The 19124-nt window shown below is 38.1% G+C and overlaps 1 protein-coding gene across 1 annotated transcript; it reads left to right on the top strand.

Moving 5' to 3' along the window:
• Positions 1-448: 448 nt before the first annotated feature.
• COL1A2 (collagen type I alpha 2 chain) lies at positions 449-18050 on the top strand (the record flags this gene model as incomplete). The annotated part of the gene is given in 28 exon segments (XM_064487564.1): positions 449-547; positions 933-986; positions 1483-1536; positions 1688-1741; positions 2008-2061; positions 3041-3085; positions 4267-4365; positions 5525-5632; positions 6301-6354; positions 7286-7339; positions 8054-8107; positions 8203-8256; positions 8352-8459; positions 8822-8875; positions 9746-9799; positions 10801-10962; positions 11682-11789; positions 12460-12567; positions 12966-13019; positions 13106-13213; positions 13359-13412; positions 13799-13906; positions 14379-14432; positions 14556-14663; positions 15004-15262; positions 15660-15844; positions 16531-16773; positions 17585-18050. Coding segments are annotated over 28 exon segments (2697 nt in total), but the record flags the coding sequence as incomplete, so codon positions are not given.
• Between the last annotated feature and the right edge of the window lie 1074 nt (positions 18051-19124).

Raw genomic sequence — 19124 nt, 5'->3', positions numbered from 1 at the left:
CATTTTCCATTACATTTTCAAGGTCGCTTGTTGCACCCTTATCAAGTCTATTCTGTAGTTTATTTATATATTAACATGTTGAAAATAAGTATCAGCCACACACATATCTGGGAATGAAAAGTAATAGACTTCAATTACAGAGTCCAAATGAACACAGAAGTGAAAGGAGAGAAGGAAAAAGAAAAACATGATGGGAAAATTGAAGAGGGTGACAAGGGTATGAAAAGAGAGCAGAAAGAGGGAATTGTGTGCATATGAAATGACTTGGCTGTGTGTGTACTGACATCCTATTTAGAAAAGGAAAATGGACTCAGAATTTATTGACACTTTATACAGGAAGCTCTATGCATTCAGAAAATGATTCTGTTTTATTCCATGGCAGCATCACAAGCTGGAGGCTGTGAGACCCTAGTGAACTGAGTGAACTTTAAATAAACTCTTATTTCAGGGCCTCCCTGGTATTGATGGCAGGCCTGGACCAATTGGCCCAGCCGGAGCAAGAGGAGAGCCTGGCAACATCGGATTCCCTGGACCCAAAGGCCCCACTGTAAGAATCACCACAGCCTCCTCTCCTTTAGCACTTTTTGCCTCATTTTGCCAAAACTCTATTATTTCACTCCCGCTTCAGTCCACTCCACCTCAGAGGGGTTCCTTTCAACAGAAGAAAATTGCAAGCCACTTACCTCATTAAAAGCTGACCTCCAATGTATCATTGTACTCCTGCTGAAAATCCACATCCTGAGTCATAACACTCCCACAGACACAAGTGTACTTTATTGTACATGTTGCTGTGTGATGATGGATCATGCCTTAGACAACAGAAGTCAAGGTCTAGGAATCTCCAAAAAAAAAAAAAGCAAGAAATTAACATTTAAAAATTGTCACGGTTAATTTGACATTAAATGTATGTTTTTCTTTTATGTTTATTATAGGGTGAGCCTGGCAAAAATGGTGAAAAAGGTCATGCTGGTCTTGCTGGTGCTCGGGTATGTGCTAACTTCCTTGCAGACCTATCCACATAGTATTCATATAGGATATACATCTTCTGAGGCCATTTGATATAATTCCATCACATTCTTTCTAAAATGGCATCCCCAAGGGTCCTTCTGTCATCACAAAATTTCTTTTTTTTAAAGCCACACTTACAAGGCAGTGATTTATAACAAATCAGAATGTATACTAAGTCAAAAATATTAATGGATGCATTTGGTTTTTATTTAATTCATTTTGTGATTAAAAGGTATAAATATGCTAGTAGCATCCTCTGGCCTTCATAAATTGCCTTCCATCCATGGGCTTCCCATGAGCCATATTAAAAGTGGATAGGTAGTATTTGGACCTTGGCAGGGTACCCACACTGAGTTTAATTCATGCTAAAATGACAAGCTTTGCTTTGAGGAAGTAACACATGAGGTAGGCTTTGAGACATTTTAAATTGTCTGAGTCACAAGTAACTCTCAGTCTTTCCATTAAACATTTTAGGGTGCTCCAGGTCCTGACGGAAACAATGGTGCTCAGGGACCTCCTGGACCACAGGTGAGTATTTCTCCCACTCTTGTTCTTTTCTGCCCTAAACTGAATCTAGTCCCACAAAAATGACCATCTCTTTTCCAGTCCAAAATTTATGTAGCAGGACAGCAATAGTAGCATATATCTCTATTTATGTTATCTTTCCTATCACTTTCAGGGTGTGCAAGGTGGGAAAGGTGAACAGGGTCCCGCTGGGCCTCCAGGCTTCCAGGTAAGTCAACTAAAACATACAGACTACTGCCTTTGGTCAAACTATCCAGCTGTAAATTGCTATAGCACTTGCCCTCACCACACAGAACATGATTTCAGAACTGAAACAAAAAAGGATACTTTTTTTTTAAGGCAAACTTTTGTGTTTTGTTTTAATAACACACAATACTTAGTGATTATGTTGATATTAGTTCTCCCAAAAAGCCAATCATTAGTAAATCACCCAAACATAATCATAAGATTGAGATTTGTATGTTTTTCATCTAGGGTCTGCCTGGCCCCGCAGGGACAGCTGGTGAAGTTGGCAAACCAGGAGAAAGGGTGAGTAAAACAAGTGATAGTAAATTCACCTAAACTTAGGACTTACCCCCTGTTTAACACCCTACCACAGTGCAGTTATAAATATGCAAAAGAAAACTTCATATTTAATATATTAATGATAGTGTTCTACATATGTTGGTACTGACAGAGAGAATGAACCAAGTTATTCATTTTCATTCAAATTACTTTGTTTTAAGGACTGAATGAAACACCACCTTATGGAAGTAAAATATATAATGAACATGCCATTTAATAGCCTTAGTTTTTGTATTGTTCTTGGTAATGTTAAGGTACAAATTATTTCCCTCTCCATAGTGAAAAAGTAAATGTACTGATTTTCTATCAAACTAGATCCTGAAAAATTGCTTTTAATGTTTTTCTTGGCATTCAGACATGACACTGCTATCCACAATAAGGGCATGAGTTCTGAGTCATTTTCTCTGTAATTGTGATGAATGTGCCTCAATTCAGTTACATTCTGTGGCCTGGTCTCCTTTGTCAACAGTGGGGCACATTAAGGAGACAGCTGGTCAGTAATAAAGGAGATACACTTGGGTATACAATTAACTAGGTAATGTGCAGAATATGAGCATTTCTATTAAGAAAGCAGTCTGTTATATAAATAAAAATAGGCAATGTCTGATATTGTTCATCATTTTATCATATTATCAAAGGAGATGGTCTGTTTTGTTACTTTTTTAAAAGCAATAAACTAAATAATGAGAAACTAAAATTTTCTGATACCAGATTCTAGGACAGATATATCTTTAACATCAGTGGAATTCTCACTTTTTGTAACGTTTCATACACTGATGAAAATTCTCTTGTTCCTAACAGCCTATGTACTTATACACTCATGTAGGTAGACCCACATGGCTTTGTTTCACGCTTTCAAAACTTTTCTAAATATCATAATCATAGGTGGATTTAAAGAACACACATTAATTTCACACTTGATTTATTCTCATTTTTTTCCTAGGGTATCCCTGGTGAATTTGGTCTGCCTGGTCCTGCTGGTCCAAGAGTAAGTGCTACTTAACGCTCATAAACTTCTGGCAATGTGTCTTTTAAAAGAAGTAGTGCTTTCTCCTATAAAGACTACTGATGGTCTTGCAACAAGTTCCTGACACTCTTCTGTAGTCAAACATAATCTGTAGAGAACATTTGATTTCTAAATTAATGGTAGCTTTTTAAATTTAATTGCTCATATTTCTTATTCAAAAACCACATGGTTATAAGAAACATAAATGAACTAATATATGTATTATATTCAGTGATTTATATAGACAAGTATGATATATTTATGACAGTAGCTTGACCTGAGCTAAAGAAAAGTAATATCTAATTAGATATAAAGTCCATTTTTGTAATGTGTGTTGGTGTGCAAAGTCTAAAAGTTTAAATCATGAGCCTACTTTTATTTTTAAAAAATTGTTGTAGTTTGTCTTATCATTAGAATAACTGGAATGATTAGCTGGCCCCTAAAGTATCCTTTATATGGCTAGTTACCATATAGTGAGGGTACTCAAATTTAGTGTCATAGAAACATAGCACCATAAAACCAAGTCATAACAAGGGCCTTTGAAACAGCTGCAGTGTGGACTTACATGTTAAATATTCTGGACCACAGAATGCCATGTTGTAGTGATATTTACATGTGAATTGGGAGATGTTTAGATAGATTGATAAATTGACAGACATATACAAATACACACACATTTTCATATATATATTCTATGTTAACTATAATACTTGTTACATCACTATTGCATGCAACTGTAAAAAGAGAGCACTTATATAGGAATATCTAATCTTGTTTACACCTGCCATTGCTATTCATCTAAAATTATGTAATCTTTCCCTTTGAACACTATGCATAACTAGCAACTATTTTTACCTACGGATCTATCACAAAAAAAGACCCCCCCCCAAAAAGGAAATGAATTCCAAAAGTTGAATATTATACTCCAGAAGCAACAAATTTTGGAGTTGTAGCCACAGAACATTAGAGCTGAATAAGACTTTAGAGATTATCTCATCCCATTCCTTCATTTTACTAGTACAGAAATTAAGGAAAAATAATTATATTTTGCTAATAAATGGCAGAACCGGGATTCAAAACCTAAACAAGTGTGAACTCTGATGTGTAAAACGTATCTCTGAAAGCGACAAATGCACAACACTTTTCTTATCCCTTTTGTGCAGGGGGAGCGCGGTCCCCCAGGTGAAAGTGGTGCTGCCGGTCCTGCTGGTCCTATTGGAAGCCGAGGTCCTTCTGGACCCCCAGGGCCTGATGGGAACAAGGTAAACCTTTACGTTAGCCCAGTATACTCTAGAATAAGTAAATCCTTTACAATAGTAAATGAATTGTTTCTCCGTTTTTTAATTTACTTTCAGTTTTGTGATGGTTTCCATCTCAGTAAATGACAATCTGAATTACTCCAAAAGAAGCAAAACCCTAGTGCTCTATATACATAAATGAATTAGTATGGGTTTTCACTCTTTTCTCACCATACTGTTTATATTTTTGTCCTAATCTAGAAACATTATGTACATTTGGACACTGTTTTTAGAGAATAAACTTTTACCTCCCCAACATCCTACTTCACAGAATAAAATTTCAAAAAGTAGCCCACATTTTTATAAGAAAATTCATGATGACAAAAATTAATTGGACAGTACATTCACCCCAAAAATATAAGCCTGAAAACTTGTGTTTCAGAACAGAATCTGTGGTTTAGATCTTAAAATAGATGGAATAATACGTTTCTGAAAAATAGATTAACCACAATAAAGAGAAGGCAACCTATATGACTTCTGATTCTTACCGTTAAGGGAAAACAATATAAAGATTAGCTATAAAAAGCTATTTTGGTATATGGAAGGATATTGGAAAAATTTAAAAAAGAAGGAAGAGGGAGAAAAGAGGAATTGAAATATTGGTTCTGTGAGAAAGTATTTTCAAAAGGTTTTATCTCAGAAGCTAGTCAACAGGTTTTAAGCATGTGGAATTGTAAGGTTTTATAGAAAAATGGAAGCTATAGTCCCCACCCTTGAGAAGATTAAAATACAAACATCTCCCCAATTGATGAGATCTCTTTCCACATTTCCTGTCTGGGCTAAGAGACTTAACCTTGAGAAATGTTTGTGGGCAAACATTTTTCACTCTTCACCTCCCATTGTCCTACCCTCTTCTTTTCCTTGCCTGCCTTAAGAGGATGGGAGTAGGTTACAGAAAAATCATAGCCACCCACTATCACTATCCTCTTCTCTTTAGTTACCTTGTCATTAACAGCATCTCCGTCTGTTATAGTCTGCCTCCTTTCAGTACACCTCCTTTGTATCTCTAAGCAAGCAAGAATTCTTTCTATTAAATGTTTAAATTGGAATCCTTCAAGAGTTTGACTCTTCATTTTCTTCTTTTACCACTGAAATAATTGATTTCACATGTGTTTGATTCAAGGGTGAACCTGGTGTGCTTGGTGCTCCAGGCACTGCTGGTCCATCTGGTCCTAGTGGACTCCCAGGAGAGAGGGGTGCTGCTGGCATACCTGGAGGCAAGGGAGAAAAGGTACCCTTTTCCGTGTTGGACCTTAATACATATTGTTGATGAACACTAGCAAAGAAGGCTGCACAAGGCTGACCTCTTTTTTTTCTTTTACAATTCTTGGCAGGTGGTCTGGTAGCATTTTGATATCTATCTATACACATTTCCCTCTGCTACCTAGCACCTACGCATTTCTAAACTCACTAATCTGGCAAAATTCCTTGCTACCATGGAATTTCACGCAAACAGATGGTGTTGAGTAATACATGAGGCTCATTTTAATGCCACTAACAATAATGCCTAGCCTGCCCTAATTAATGGGAAGAAGCTATATTGAACAGCTGTCAACCGTGCTGCTGCATTAGTTATGCCGTAAGAGTGATCAGGCACTGAAGCCCATTGTGATGTTGCCTTATGATTCTGTCCACATGAATCTGTACCTTGCTTGATTATGCTTCAGGAGAGTGTACGGAAATTAGAAGAGAATATTTAACACTAATCTGGAAAAGGCCTTGAATTATTTTTTCCTTATTTTTTTCCTCATTCAACATCTTATAGAATGGTAGGGAATCAAGACATTACTAAAGGTATTATAAAGGTATTATAGCATCTTCTATAAAAACACTTCAGATTAATTTTGATTGAAAATTTTGATTGGGAAACAAAAAGTTGCTCTTGCTTTATACTTCCAGGGTGAAACTGGTCTCAGAGGTGACGTTGGTAGCCCAGGCAGAGATGGTGCTCGTGTGAGTAGAATTCTGTTTATACTTAAGATTGTTGGGTCTTTTGTTTGTTTTTACATTTCACTCAATTTGAGTTGGGAAGCTTTCCAAAATCTAACTGACAAAAGAAGGGTTCAGTTTAGTAAAAGAATATTTCATTAAAATAATATACCATCATTTTACGTGTTTCAAAAGAAAAATTCAATAGGACTTATTCTCTTGAAAATCATAGCCTGAATTTTCTACCTTCCTTAGTGTTATCTATATACCAAATACAAACTACAATTCAAAATCTCTAGGTTTAATAGAACATTAAATGATTGTTTATTATAGGGCTTTAGGAAAAACAGTAACTCTTACATTTTAAGAAGCCAGAACCTCTTAACAAGGTCCTATTTTTTCAAATGTACACTCTAAGAATTTATGACTCAAAGAGTAGCCCCAAAGATTAACTGTTAATGCCATGGAGATGCCAACAATAACCCCATAAAGATAAAATAATCCTACCTAGAATCTTTGCAGCGTGGCTCTTCCTGGCTCTAAGCTACTTTGGTTCTTCTCACCTCTCCCTCAGTTGCTGTTAACTCCCGGTGGCACATTCATAATAGCCCTTTCTCTGAGTCACACAGTCCTAATGGTTCTAAGCAAGGCTATTCATTTGCTACTATCCAGCAAATTTTTACAAGAGCACAGAGTTCAGATTTCCCCAGTTTCTAATCTGCCATGACTTAGACATTTCCAAAACCTTCACCACTAGGGTACTCTCATGCTGAGAGTTGCTGTTAATAGTCTTGATAATGAGGACTGAAATGCTTCAAAGGCTTTCTTGATGTCCACCCAGAATATCCAGTGAAAGTGTTCAGTCACTGCATAAGCACAGCAAAGGGAAGAGGCAAGAGTCACTTTTGATGGTATGGGGATGTTATAAGAAGACTCGTTTTCTTCTTGGTACTAGGGTGCCCCTGGTGCTGTAGGTGCCCCTGGTCCTGCTGGAGCCAATGGAGACCGGGTAAGCATGCATTTCACTGAGTTGCAACTCTCTGAGCCAATATCAGTATCTAAAATTTTCGGCCACCCTGGCCCCAAAGAGCCCCAGCAATTCATTTTTATGGCTTGGTATAAAGCCCACTTATTTAAAAACCTATCTGTTATGATGGGGCAGCAGGGAACACAAGCTGTGTGTCTGAAGTTCTCTTTCCCTTCCTATAGATGTGCCAGGTATCTCATCGATACTTTAATCCCCATCATTTGTTTTAAAGTCTTTTGGGGTTGCCCATTAACAGTATCCTAAAGCACTGAGCCTTCTCAAAGCCTTCAATTGTTAAAAAAACAAAATCAATAAAATATATGGTGTGCCCCTTTCACATTGAACAATCTACATAAAATAGACCATATTTATTGTATTGCACAGATTGCAGCAAATCGGTCAGCCCTGTGTCCATCTAAAAATTAAAATGTCCTCCTCTTGGTATTGTGGGCACTGACTTACAGCATTTTTGAAAGTGTATGACCAATACTGCTTCCAACCCCTAAAATGAATACAACATTAAGCAGAGTAAGGATCCATTTCCTTTTACTCTGTCAGATGTGAATTAGTTATCTCTTCAGATGCAACCGCAAACTCTGACAAGAGCCCACTGTCTACCTCTGTTCCCTCTCCCTCCTACCTCTTTCAGCATCTATGTGAGTCACATTAGCAAACTCATTTTTGGTTCCCTTATAGGGTGAAGCTGGTCCTGCTGGTGCTGCTGGTCCTGCTGGTCCTCGTGGTAGCCCTGTAAGTAGAAACCTGGGTCATTTTGGACACTCATAGCTTTTAGATGTTGATGAATCTGATTGCTAAGACATTTCAAAATCCCTTCTCCTGCCTAGGGTGAACGTGGTGAGGTTGGTCCCGCTGGCCCCAATGGATTTGCTGGTCCTGCTGTGAGTATCATGGAATAAAGGTTAATCTCAGAAAACCCAAATTAGCACTCAGAGTGAGTTGGAATACCTGAACTACAACTGTTCATCTCCAACAGGGTGCTGCTGGTCAACCTGGTGCTAAAGGAGAGAGAGGAACCAAAGGGCCCAAGGGTGAAAATGGCCCTGTTGGTCCCACAGGCCCTGTTGGAGCTGCTGGCCCATCTGTAAGTTGAATTCACTGGTAGGCAACACAGCCTGTGCAGTTACCCGTGAAACCTTATAACTCAACATAAATCAATCAGGAACATACTGGATAGAAGATGATTTTTAAAATAAGAGTTAACATTTGCATGCAGCTTTACACATAATATAAGTTTTATAAATATTGTCTTATTTCACTTCTTTGATAAACCCATGATGGTGGTAATACTGGAGTAAGGACATTTGATTATATAACACAGATATAATCATTTTTAATGTCTAGATTTGCTTCTAATACACATAGGAATGATCCCTTTGAAGAAAAGAGTAACATTTATAAGGATTGTTTTGTGATTTGACTCCATCTTTTTTTGTTTCCATTTAGGGTCCAAATGGCCCCCCTGGTCCTGCTGGAAGTCGTGGTGATGGCGGCCCCCCTGTGAGTATTTACAACAGATTCTGATCATTTTTCTTTCTTCAGGATCTATTAGGGACAACTTGAAAGTTTGGAAATTTCTGGTAGTTTGGACTATAATAAGGAGAGTCTTGAGATTCAAACTAACTCTATTCAGAGAAATTCTGATACTGAAGTTAAGGGCAAGTTCATGGAATGTTACTTAATCCCTGCCAGAACTTAGTGTACTGTATGTTGCTACCACTTCACTTGCGATAACAACCAAAGTTAACCTTAGGTGGTTTAATTATGAAATAAGTAAAATTTTTTTTTGATACTTTTTATCCTTTTGTTGATGCTCCCTTTCTTCTGCCTGACCAAGTCCTTTCCCTTGGTGTCCAGTGCTATCACACTGACTCCCTAGAGATCCAAAGCTCCCCAGGAATGAACTCTGCTCCCTCCTTCCTTCTCTCATTGGACAGCAATTAATACCCTTGGTCTTTTGTTGCACCTTCCTCTGTAAACAAAATTTCTTCTTTGGTGTCCATTCCCTTAGCACCCAGCCAGGTGGTTAAGAGTTATGAACATATACATATCAATGTGTAATGGTATAGTGTTTTATCTTTTTGCTTTTACAACCATCAGGTAATGTGTTTGCATTTCAGAAAGGACTATCAGAGCCTTAATGAAAAATGTGGGCACCGCAACTTGGGGCATGCCAGTCAGAAAGATATGTAGAGATGGAGGGTCTTTGAAAGTCTGGTTATAGAATACCCTATATGAGGATGCCACTACCTACTCTTTGGTCCATCTTTGGTCACATGTATTGAGGAATTGCCAAAAGAGAAATTTTCATCTTGCCCAAATTCCTGGAGTTGGTGCTGACTGTGGAATTTTAATGTGCTTGGTTCTTAGGGTGCTACTGGTTTCCCTGGTGCTGCTGGACGGACTGGTCCTCCTGGACCCTCTGTAAGTAAATCACTTCAAAACGTGTCTTCATTTATTTTCTCTAGTCAAAGGACCTGGTCTCTAGTCCGAAACTGATAAGAAACTCTCTATGAGAAACATGCTACTAATATTTTGCTATTACTTTCCTAATCTGAAATCAGTTTTTCTGAATCATTTAGGCAAAAGTCATCACAAATTATATTTTATAATATCAGTTTAAGAGGGTTTTAGTCATGTGAACACAAGTCCTCTTATCCTCGTTTAGGGGCATGGTCTCTTTGTTAAAAATAAAAAAACTGAACGGTTTTAGTCACATATCAGATATTGCTTTATCGAATTACCCTTTATGGCCAACATTCTGCCTCTGTTGTTAAAGTATAATTGTTCCTGAATTTAAAGGTGGTTTGGCCTCTAATTTAATTCTCATTCAGACTCTTCTGTCAGGACTCAAGAGAATTTAATTAATTATCAAGGATTAAGTCTTCCAGTTAAGGTTTCAGGGAAAAAAATAGCAAAGATGTTGATTTCTTGGAATCCTTTCACAGGTTCATAACAGAAAAATCTTCATTCCCTGTAGGCATTTAATTAAACCTAGTTGAGAGCATATGTGGTTCCTCAATTATGAACAGAACGCCTGTATTAGCTTTCTTCAAAAAGGAACAAGCAGAGTCTTCCAAAATCCAAAGTCCCCTTCATTTACAGCTAACTCTTATAACTCTACATACATAGCTGTGATTCCAATATGCCAGGTGACTGGTGCATAGCACTGCTTTTTCTCACAGGCATTTGCCATAGCCTCTGCCTCAGCTGTTCACTTTATTACAGCCTCAGGAGAAGGAAGATGAAAGTTGCTTGTTTGTCTAAGAAAAGATTGTTAAAAGGTCTAAACATTTCTCCAAGATGACCAGGATATCATTTTGTTGCTGCAAACTATTTGCACCTTAATATTTAGAACTTTAGCTGTTCTCGTCCAGGTCCATGATGATTAACACAAAGTAATGACCTTGTACATTTGCTCACAGGGTATCTCTGGCCCCCCTGGGCCGCCTGGTCCTGCTGGTAAAGAAGGACTTCGGGGGCCTCGTGGTGACCAAGGTCCAGTTGGTCGAGCTGGAGAAACAGGTGCCTCTGGCCCCCCTGGCTTTGCTGGTGAGAAGGGTCCATCTGGAGAGGCTGGTACTGCTGTAAGTGATTTCAAACTCCTCTCTCTTAAAGCCTTGTGTTGAATTAAAACAAAGCCTTTATACAAATCTTCAAGTGGCATGTATTTGTTGACGAGTGTTGTAGGCTCTCAAGTAGAGCTCAACGGAGCCAGGAAATCTGACAGATACTGAGGTGTTATGGCTTCAGCAGATGCTCAGAAGGCATCTCAGAAGACAGATGGGGGTGACAATAACTGAGGGAACTGTTTTATCAAAAGAGCCCTTTAAGCTATTGAGGATTCTTTACTGGTTCTGGGATTAAAACAGAATCTCTTGCTGTGGTCATCCTACTATAAACTAGTCAATCTCAGTAAACTACAAATTTTTTAAACATGCATTGTCCAGGATTATTCCTACTCTGAAATGTGACTTTACTAGACCTGGTTCAGTTAGAAGCCAATGTCAAAATTTGCTTCCCAGCATAAACTCTATAAAACCTCTATTCCCTCACTCCAAGATGCTTTCATTAATCCCAACCACATATTTTTAAATGTTTCTCCACTGGTCTCAAGGAGAAACCAGGTACAAAGATGTAAATTCACTGTCTTCACTAGAGAAAAAATAGCCAAAGATGTGTCCTACTAATGAGGCCACTAGCCTTTTCTAAACTGAGAGTAAACTCATTCTCAGAATCCTCAAGCAAACCTGTGTTATCACCAAAGGTCTTATCAGTAAGACTCAGTATTTTTGTACTTGTTCAGGGACCTCCTGGCACCCCAGGTCCTCAAGGTCTTCTTGGTGCTCCTGGTTTTCTGGGTCTCCCAGGCTCAAGAGGTGAACGTGGTCTACCAGGTGTTGCTGGAGCTGTGGTGAGTGTTTGACACCATTCTTATTCTCATTAACATAATAAAAGAGTTTAAAAGCTGCCACTTCAAGGGTGACAGATTGATCACTGAATAACTCCACTTAAGATTTTTTATTCACGGCATTTTCTTTATACAGACCACATGTCACTTATCTAAGAAGCTTTAATACCACCTTTCTTAGACACATGCTATAAAGACACAGCTTAACATTATGCAGAATGATTTTTGTTCTTTTTACATGCTTAAGAATGATATAAACTCTAATTGCATTTACTCCTTTGCAATATGAAATGCTGGCATCATTTACCTTGTTGGAAGAATGAAACTCAGGAAGTTCTGAATCATTCCATTAAACTTAATATTTGACAGCAACTAGCAACCATCTAATCTCCATAAACTCTCTCAACTTTATGAATTCATTTTACTTGGAATATTGGGTGAAACAAGGCTCATCTTGTATAGATTCCAAAATTACACAAAGCTGACCATCTAAATATGCAGGAGGAGGACAAGGATGACACTAATGACACTTCGTAGCATTCTGTGGCCCATTCACTTTCAATTTACCTTCTCTCTTGAAACTGTAATCTCCTGGCTAGGATTGTTTTGGGAGAGTGAGAGTGGCACTCAGTCCAGCGAGAGGAATGTTGTTTTGTCTCCTTTGTCTCTGTAGGGTGAACCTGGTCCTCTCGGCATTTCAGGCCCACCTGGGGCCCGTGGTCCCCCTGGTGGTGTGGGTAGTCCTGGTGTCAATGGTGCTCCTGGTGAAGCTGGTCGTGATGTGAGTCCAACATTTGGTTTGTAAAATAAAACTCAGCAGTATTTCATTGTGTACAACTTTGTATCCTGAGCTGAGGTTCTCTTGTTCCAAGTTTCTAAACAAAATGGTCTGTTTCTCCATAATATCTACATATACCGATCACTCCTAGTATGGAAAATATGAAAAATAACTTGGGCTAGGGAATGAGTCTTCAAAGAGCATTCTTCAAGTTGGCCAAAATACTAAAAAACACTTCTAAAAAAATCTAGGTCAGCAAGTTCTTGTTCCTATTTTTTAACAACATGAAAAGGGGGTTCTCTATTGAGCACTGGGAGCAATGAAAGCAGATAGCTGAACTACAGGGGGTGGTGGGCTACACAGCCTCACTAAGTGCCTTATTTGGTGGGGTATCTTCACAGGGCAACCCTGGGAGTGATGGCCCCCCAGGCCGTGATGGTCAACCTGGACACAAGGTCAGTATACCTCTTCATCTTTCTCTAACTTAAAAGGGATTAAAATACAGGCCAGATTGACTGAAGCTTCATTCTGCCTTTGGTAGGGAGAACGTGGTTACCCTGGTAACGCTGGTCCCACTGGTGTTGTGGGTGCACCTGGTCCTCAAGGCCCCGTGGGTCCCGCTGGCAAACATGGAAACCGTGGTGAACCTGTAAGTTTGTAAATATCAGTCCCTTAATGCTGTCATCCTCAACAGGCTTCACTTCTGACCTCTCCACACTTGGGAACTGTGGGGTTTAGGGAGGAGGATTTGGGGGCTTGGCTGATAAACTGTGTTTTTATTTTCCAATTCACAGGGTGCTGCTGGTTCTGTTGGTCCTACTGGTGCCATTGGTCCAAGAGGTCCTAGTGTACGTACATGGTGAAGATTTCTGTACAAATCAACATTTAGGAAAGATCACTCCAGATTGTCCACTAAGGAAATAAATAGTATATGGGCTAGACTTTTTTTTTTTAAACTTAGTCCATGTCAAGAATTGCTGCAAATAGCTTTAAATCTCTTCTGTTTCAAATATCTTCTGCTTATTTGTATTAAATAATCATAAAGATCTAGCCACTTTATAGAAGCTCAACTAAAGCAGATTAAGGGAAGAGACAGGCATAACACCTACATGGCTTTTAGACCTTTGCATGTTTTGAATTACCTTTGTGAAAAGACTTAACAATATTTGTAGGGAAGTGTGTGTCATTTTTTAAAGGAGGTAAATTTCCTATCTGTCCTTCTCTTTCTTTATAGGGCCCACAAGGTATTCGAGGCGATAAGGGAGAGCCTGGTGATAAAGGGCCCAGAGGTCTTCCTGGCTTGAAGGGACACAATGGATTGCAAGGTCTTCCTGGTCTTGCTGTAAGTAAAATGTGGACATCTAGCAAGTATACAAATCTTAAAGGCCTTCAACTCAGAATGATCTTCCTCTAAACTTCACTGTTATTGTTCTAAAATGTCCTACATTATATTCATTTCCCATTCTCTGGCTAACTCCATAGCTCAGAGATAAAACTATTTCATCCCATCACGAAAAGGTGAGGGTTAAGGGAGATAGAAATATACATATATTAAAATCTCCTGGCAACAATGTCCTTCAACCCCACTTAAAGTAAATATAATTAGAAGAATGACTAATATTGCACTGCTGAAATAGCTCATAGAAAAAAATAATTGACTGTAATAGACATAGTAACAGAAAAGAGCCCCATTTTACATTTTCAACTTTTCTCAATCCATAGTCCACTGAAACTAGTTTTCCACTCAATTAAAAAAAAATCTATTTATTGACACATGTTCTGAGAGTGTGATTTTTCCTGTTCTCTCTTTAAAGGGTCATCATGGTGATCAAGGTGCTTCTGGCCCCGTGGGTCCTGCTGGTCCTAGGGTAGGTCAATCTAAGAGATAAATATCTCTGAGACAGAGTCCATGGCAGGCAGTGAGCCTCAAGATTCTGCTCCCTAGCAGGGTTTTCGCTGGCTCACACAGACTTAGTGTACTTCTTCCCTAGGGCCCTGCTGGTCCTTCTGGCCCTGCTGGAAAAGATGGTCGCAGTGGACATCCTGGTACAGTTGGACCTGCTGGACTTCGTGGCTCTCAGGGTAGCCAAGGTCCTGCTGTAAGTATGATTTTGGGAAATAATAAAGGGCATCACTGACCTAAGGTAATATTTTCTTTAGACTAAACCAAGACAATTATAACAACACATTCAAGTAGTCCCCTCACTTCCATGTGTTTTCTAAAATATATAAAAATTGTCTACGTGTAATGAGCTCTTTAAGCCCATTACAAGCCCCTGCAAGTATGTCTGGAAACAAGTTGTTATTTACATAAACTTGACTTTTTATAACTTATTAGAACATGCTTTTATTTAAATTTCAACTAAAAACCAGCTGTCATTGATGTCTCTCACTGTAACCAAATATAAAGTCTCCTCTTTCTCACTTTCACCTTTGCAGGGCCCTCCTGGCCCTCCTGGCCCTCCTGGCCCTCCTGGCCCAAGTGGTGGTGGTTATGACTTTGGTTATGATGGAGACTTCTACAGGGCTGACCAGCCTCGCTCACCACCTTCTCTCAGACCCAAGGATTATGAAGTTGATGCTACTCTGAAATCTCTCAACAACCAGATTGAGACCCTTCTTACTCCAGAAGGCTCTAGGAAGAACCCAGCTCGCACATGCCGTGACTTGAGACTCAGCCACCCAGAATGGAGCAGTGGTAGGTTGAGATGTCCAACCAGACTGACACTTTGTGACCCTTATCACAGTTGGCTTTTCAAAAGTATTTGGGTAAAAACTACATTATGTGAAACATACCTTACTTAATGAAGCATTTTCTTCTCCCAACCAACACCTATTCTCAAGCTTCTCTTGATAATATATATTTTTGCCCTTCTCATAGTAAATCTGTACCCTGATTTGATTTTCATGGAAAGGAGAGGAGAAACTGTCTAATTTTGAAAATAGTACACTCTTTCTGTTAAAGTGGGATAGACATTATATTAGTGCAATCAAAAATGTTACTTATAGGAATCAAAAACTTTGACTAATAATTATTAGAACCTGTGTTCCACTCAATGAGAGGTTTTATGATCTGGGTCTTGTTTATTTAAAAGGTTACTACTGGATTGACCCTAACCAAGGATGTACTATGGATGCTATCAAAGTATACTGTGATTTCTCTACTGGGGAAACTTGCATCCGGGCTCAACCTGAAAACGTCCCAGCCAAGAACTGGTACAGAGATTCCAAGGCCAAGAAGCACGTCTGGTTAGGAGAAACTATCAATGGTGGTACCCAGGTAAGGAATCCTACAAACATCCCTTCTCCTACTAAATAATATTTTGTTAGGATTATTTGCTTTTTAATGATCTACATTTTAGTTCTCTACCTAGGGCTTATTAAGAGAACGTGCTCTGTTCTTGGGTTCAGTTATATCCTGGATTGCACATTAAAGATGGATTGATTGGACATATCCATACAATTCAAAGTTATTATTCAAATGACTTAACTGATAATCACCAGAGAAGCTGACTAATGTCATTTAGTGTGAAGGAGTATTGGTCAGCATATAGACTAGTACCCATGCACACATATTTTTAGGACATGAACTTTTCTGAATTTGTAATTAAAACTTTCACCAACCTTATTAAATGCCTACTGATAGGAATTATAGAAAAATAAAGAGATCTGAGTCTCTGTCTACTTGCTCTCTTATTTTAAAAAAAAGAAACATATAATAGAGGCCTCATTTGAAACAGGTACCATTTTGCATTTTGAGATGACTTGCCTCAGTCTGGTGGTTCCTATGTCCCTTCTAGGTACCTAATACTTCAAAGACAAGTGAATTAAGTTTCTTTTAAAAGTACAAGTTCAGATCTGAGTCCATCATCATTCCTCCCTATACCAGATTATTTTTTTAAAGTTGACTGACTTAGTATCTGAGTCCTTCTTCACTTAATGAGAACTCCATCTTATTCTCTGTAGTTTGAATATAATGTTGAAGGAGTTACCACCAAGGAAATGGCTACCCAACTTGCCTTCATGCGCCTGCTGGCCAACCACGCCTCTCAAAACATCACCTACCATTGCAAGAACAGCATTGCCTACTTGGATGAGGAGACTGGCAACCTGAAAAAGGCTGTCATTTTGCAAGGATCCAACGATGTTGAACTGGTTGCCGAGGGCAACAGCAGGTTCACTTACACTGTTCTTGCAGATGGCTGCTCTGTAAGTAATGGTGAAATGTGGGAGTAACATTTATTTTGGAAGTGGGACAGTGGAGTTCTAGCTTAGACCATTAAATGAACCAACGAATGAGAAACTAACTTATTTGATTTTTCTTTCATAAATGTATTTGTTTAAATTCAGATGGTAAACCAGAGTATTTTTATAAGATCCTGCCTTCTGAAATTCTCTAAAATACTGAAATATATACTATGTCCATGTGTTAGTTGTTTTTATTTTAATGTGAGTTTCTTAAATGATGATGTATGCCCAAAACTTACAATTACTTGAGGTTAAAAGGGTCCAAGCTATAATTTATAGTTAAATGTATTTTATTTTACTTATTAGTATGGCCTACATTTAGTTTTTCTTTATGCTTTCTCTATAAAATGCAATAAATAGAAGAAAGTTTAAAATAACAGTAGTACTGCATATCCACCCAACTCTCCCCACCACACAGATCCTGAAAATGATAATGTCTAAATAAACCACTTGGAGTATGCATTGAAATGTTTTTTAATAAAATTAGACTGGTAGGAAACCTCTCCTGCTAAAGACACCCCTGATGTTGCTGTTTTAAAGATAAACTTGTTGATCTGAGACACACATCTTCAGAATGACATGAGCCAAAAAGTGGTTAATATAGTATCTAAGATTCATTATACATAATATTATATAATATATAATTTATATAAAAGTATATATTAATGCATATTAGATACATATATCATATATAATTATATATCATATAATATAATTGGATTCAGTAGTAGTGCTGTTTTATGAGTATTTTTTTCTTCTCTTTTTTAAACAGAGAAAGACAAATGAATGGAAAAAGACAATCATTGAATACAAAACAAATAAGCCATCTCGCCTGCCTATCCTTGATATTGCACTTTTGGACATCGGGGGTGCTGACCAAGAATTCAGTTTGGACGTTGGCCCAGTCTGTTTCAAATAAATGAACTCAAACTAAATTAAAGAAAAAGGAAATCTGAAAATTTCTCTCTTTGCCATTTCTTTTCTTCTTTTCTAACTGAAAGCTGAATCCTTCCATTTCTTCTGCACATCTACTTGCTTAAATTGTGGGCAAAAGAGGAGAAGGATTGATCAGAGCATTGTGCAATATGATTTAATTAATTCCCCCTCCCTCTACCCCTTCCCAAAAGATCTGGAATTTTTTTCAACACTCTTACACCTGTTGTGGAAAATGTCAACCTTTGTAAGAAAACCAAAATAAAAATTGAAAAATAAAATAAAAACCATGAACATTTGCACCACTTGTGGCTTTTGAATATCTTCCACAGAGGGAAGTTTAAAACCCAAACTTCCAAAGGTTTAAACTACCTCAAAACACTTTCCTGTGAGTGTGGTCCACACTATTAGGTGCTGATCTAGACAGAGATGAGCTGAGGTACTTGTTTTTTGTTCAAAATACAAAGGTGCTAATTAATAGTATTTCAGATACTTGAAGAATGTTGATGGTGCTAGGAGAATTTGAGAAGAAATACTCCTCTGTGTTGAGTTGTATTGTGTATTTTTTTTTCATTTGATTTAGCATCAGTACTTTACATCTTACTCCAGTATAAAAAGTGGATCATTTGCCCAACATTGTCCTCTTCTTTAAATTCAGCATTTGTTCTTTGCCAGCCTCATTTTCATCCTCTCCCGTGATTCCAAAGAAGCCTTGTTTCTCGGACAAGCCAAAAACTTAAATTGTACCTATTTTGTATATGTGAGATGTTTAAATAAATTGTGGAAAAAATGAAATAAAGCATGTTTGGTTTCCAAAAGAAAACACTGAGTAGAATTCCTTGCTTCAATGCTCTTTGCAATATAAATATGGATTATAGTATCTCTACCAGCCATTAGACTGATTGTTTCTCATTAGACAGGCACTATGCAGAAAGGGCAGCTTGGTGTGGTAGAAAGAGCAAAGAACAAGGACCCAGGAGATCTGAGCTCCAATTCTGGCTTGGCTCCTTCTGGCTGAACGACCTTGAGCATTTCCCCTTTCTGAGTTTCATTTTATCAATAATGTGGTGAAGATTCCTTCTCTGAACTGTTAAACATTTGCCCTACTCAAAATACATAATACCTAAGCAAAATGGCAATTGTTGACCTAAGCTAATTCTAAGCAGAGGTCCTCAGAACCTTTTGGTTTATTATCCATTAAGCACTTTGAAACAGTGGCTGAAAGTTGGTCTATGTACAATTAATACTATTAACTAAAACAGTTTCAAATATTCAGTAAAAATGCCATACACTTAAATCTGATGCAACTGAGTACAATGCCTGTTAATGGTAATGTGTGTGCTGTCAATCAGCATAGACAGTTGTGGATAATAGTACCA

Source organism: Camelus dromedarius, chromosome 7 (assembly GCF_036321535.1).
Source record: "Camelus dromedarius isolate mCamDro1 chromosome 7, mCamDro1.pat, whole genome shotgun sequence".
Classification (NCBI taxonomy): domain Eukaryota; kingdom Metazoa; phylum Chordata; class Mammalia; order Artiodactyla; family Camelidae; genus Camelus; species Camelus dromedarius.
Note: the sequence above shows the minus strand (reverse complement) of the source record. Positions and strands in the feature narration are given on the sequence as shown.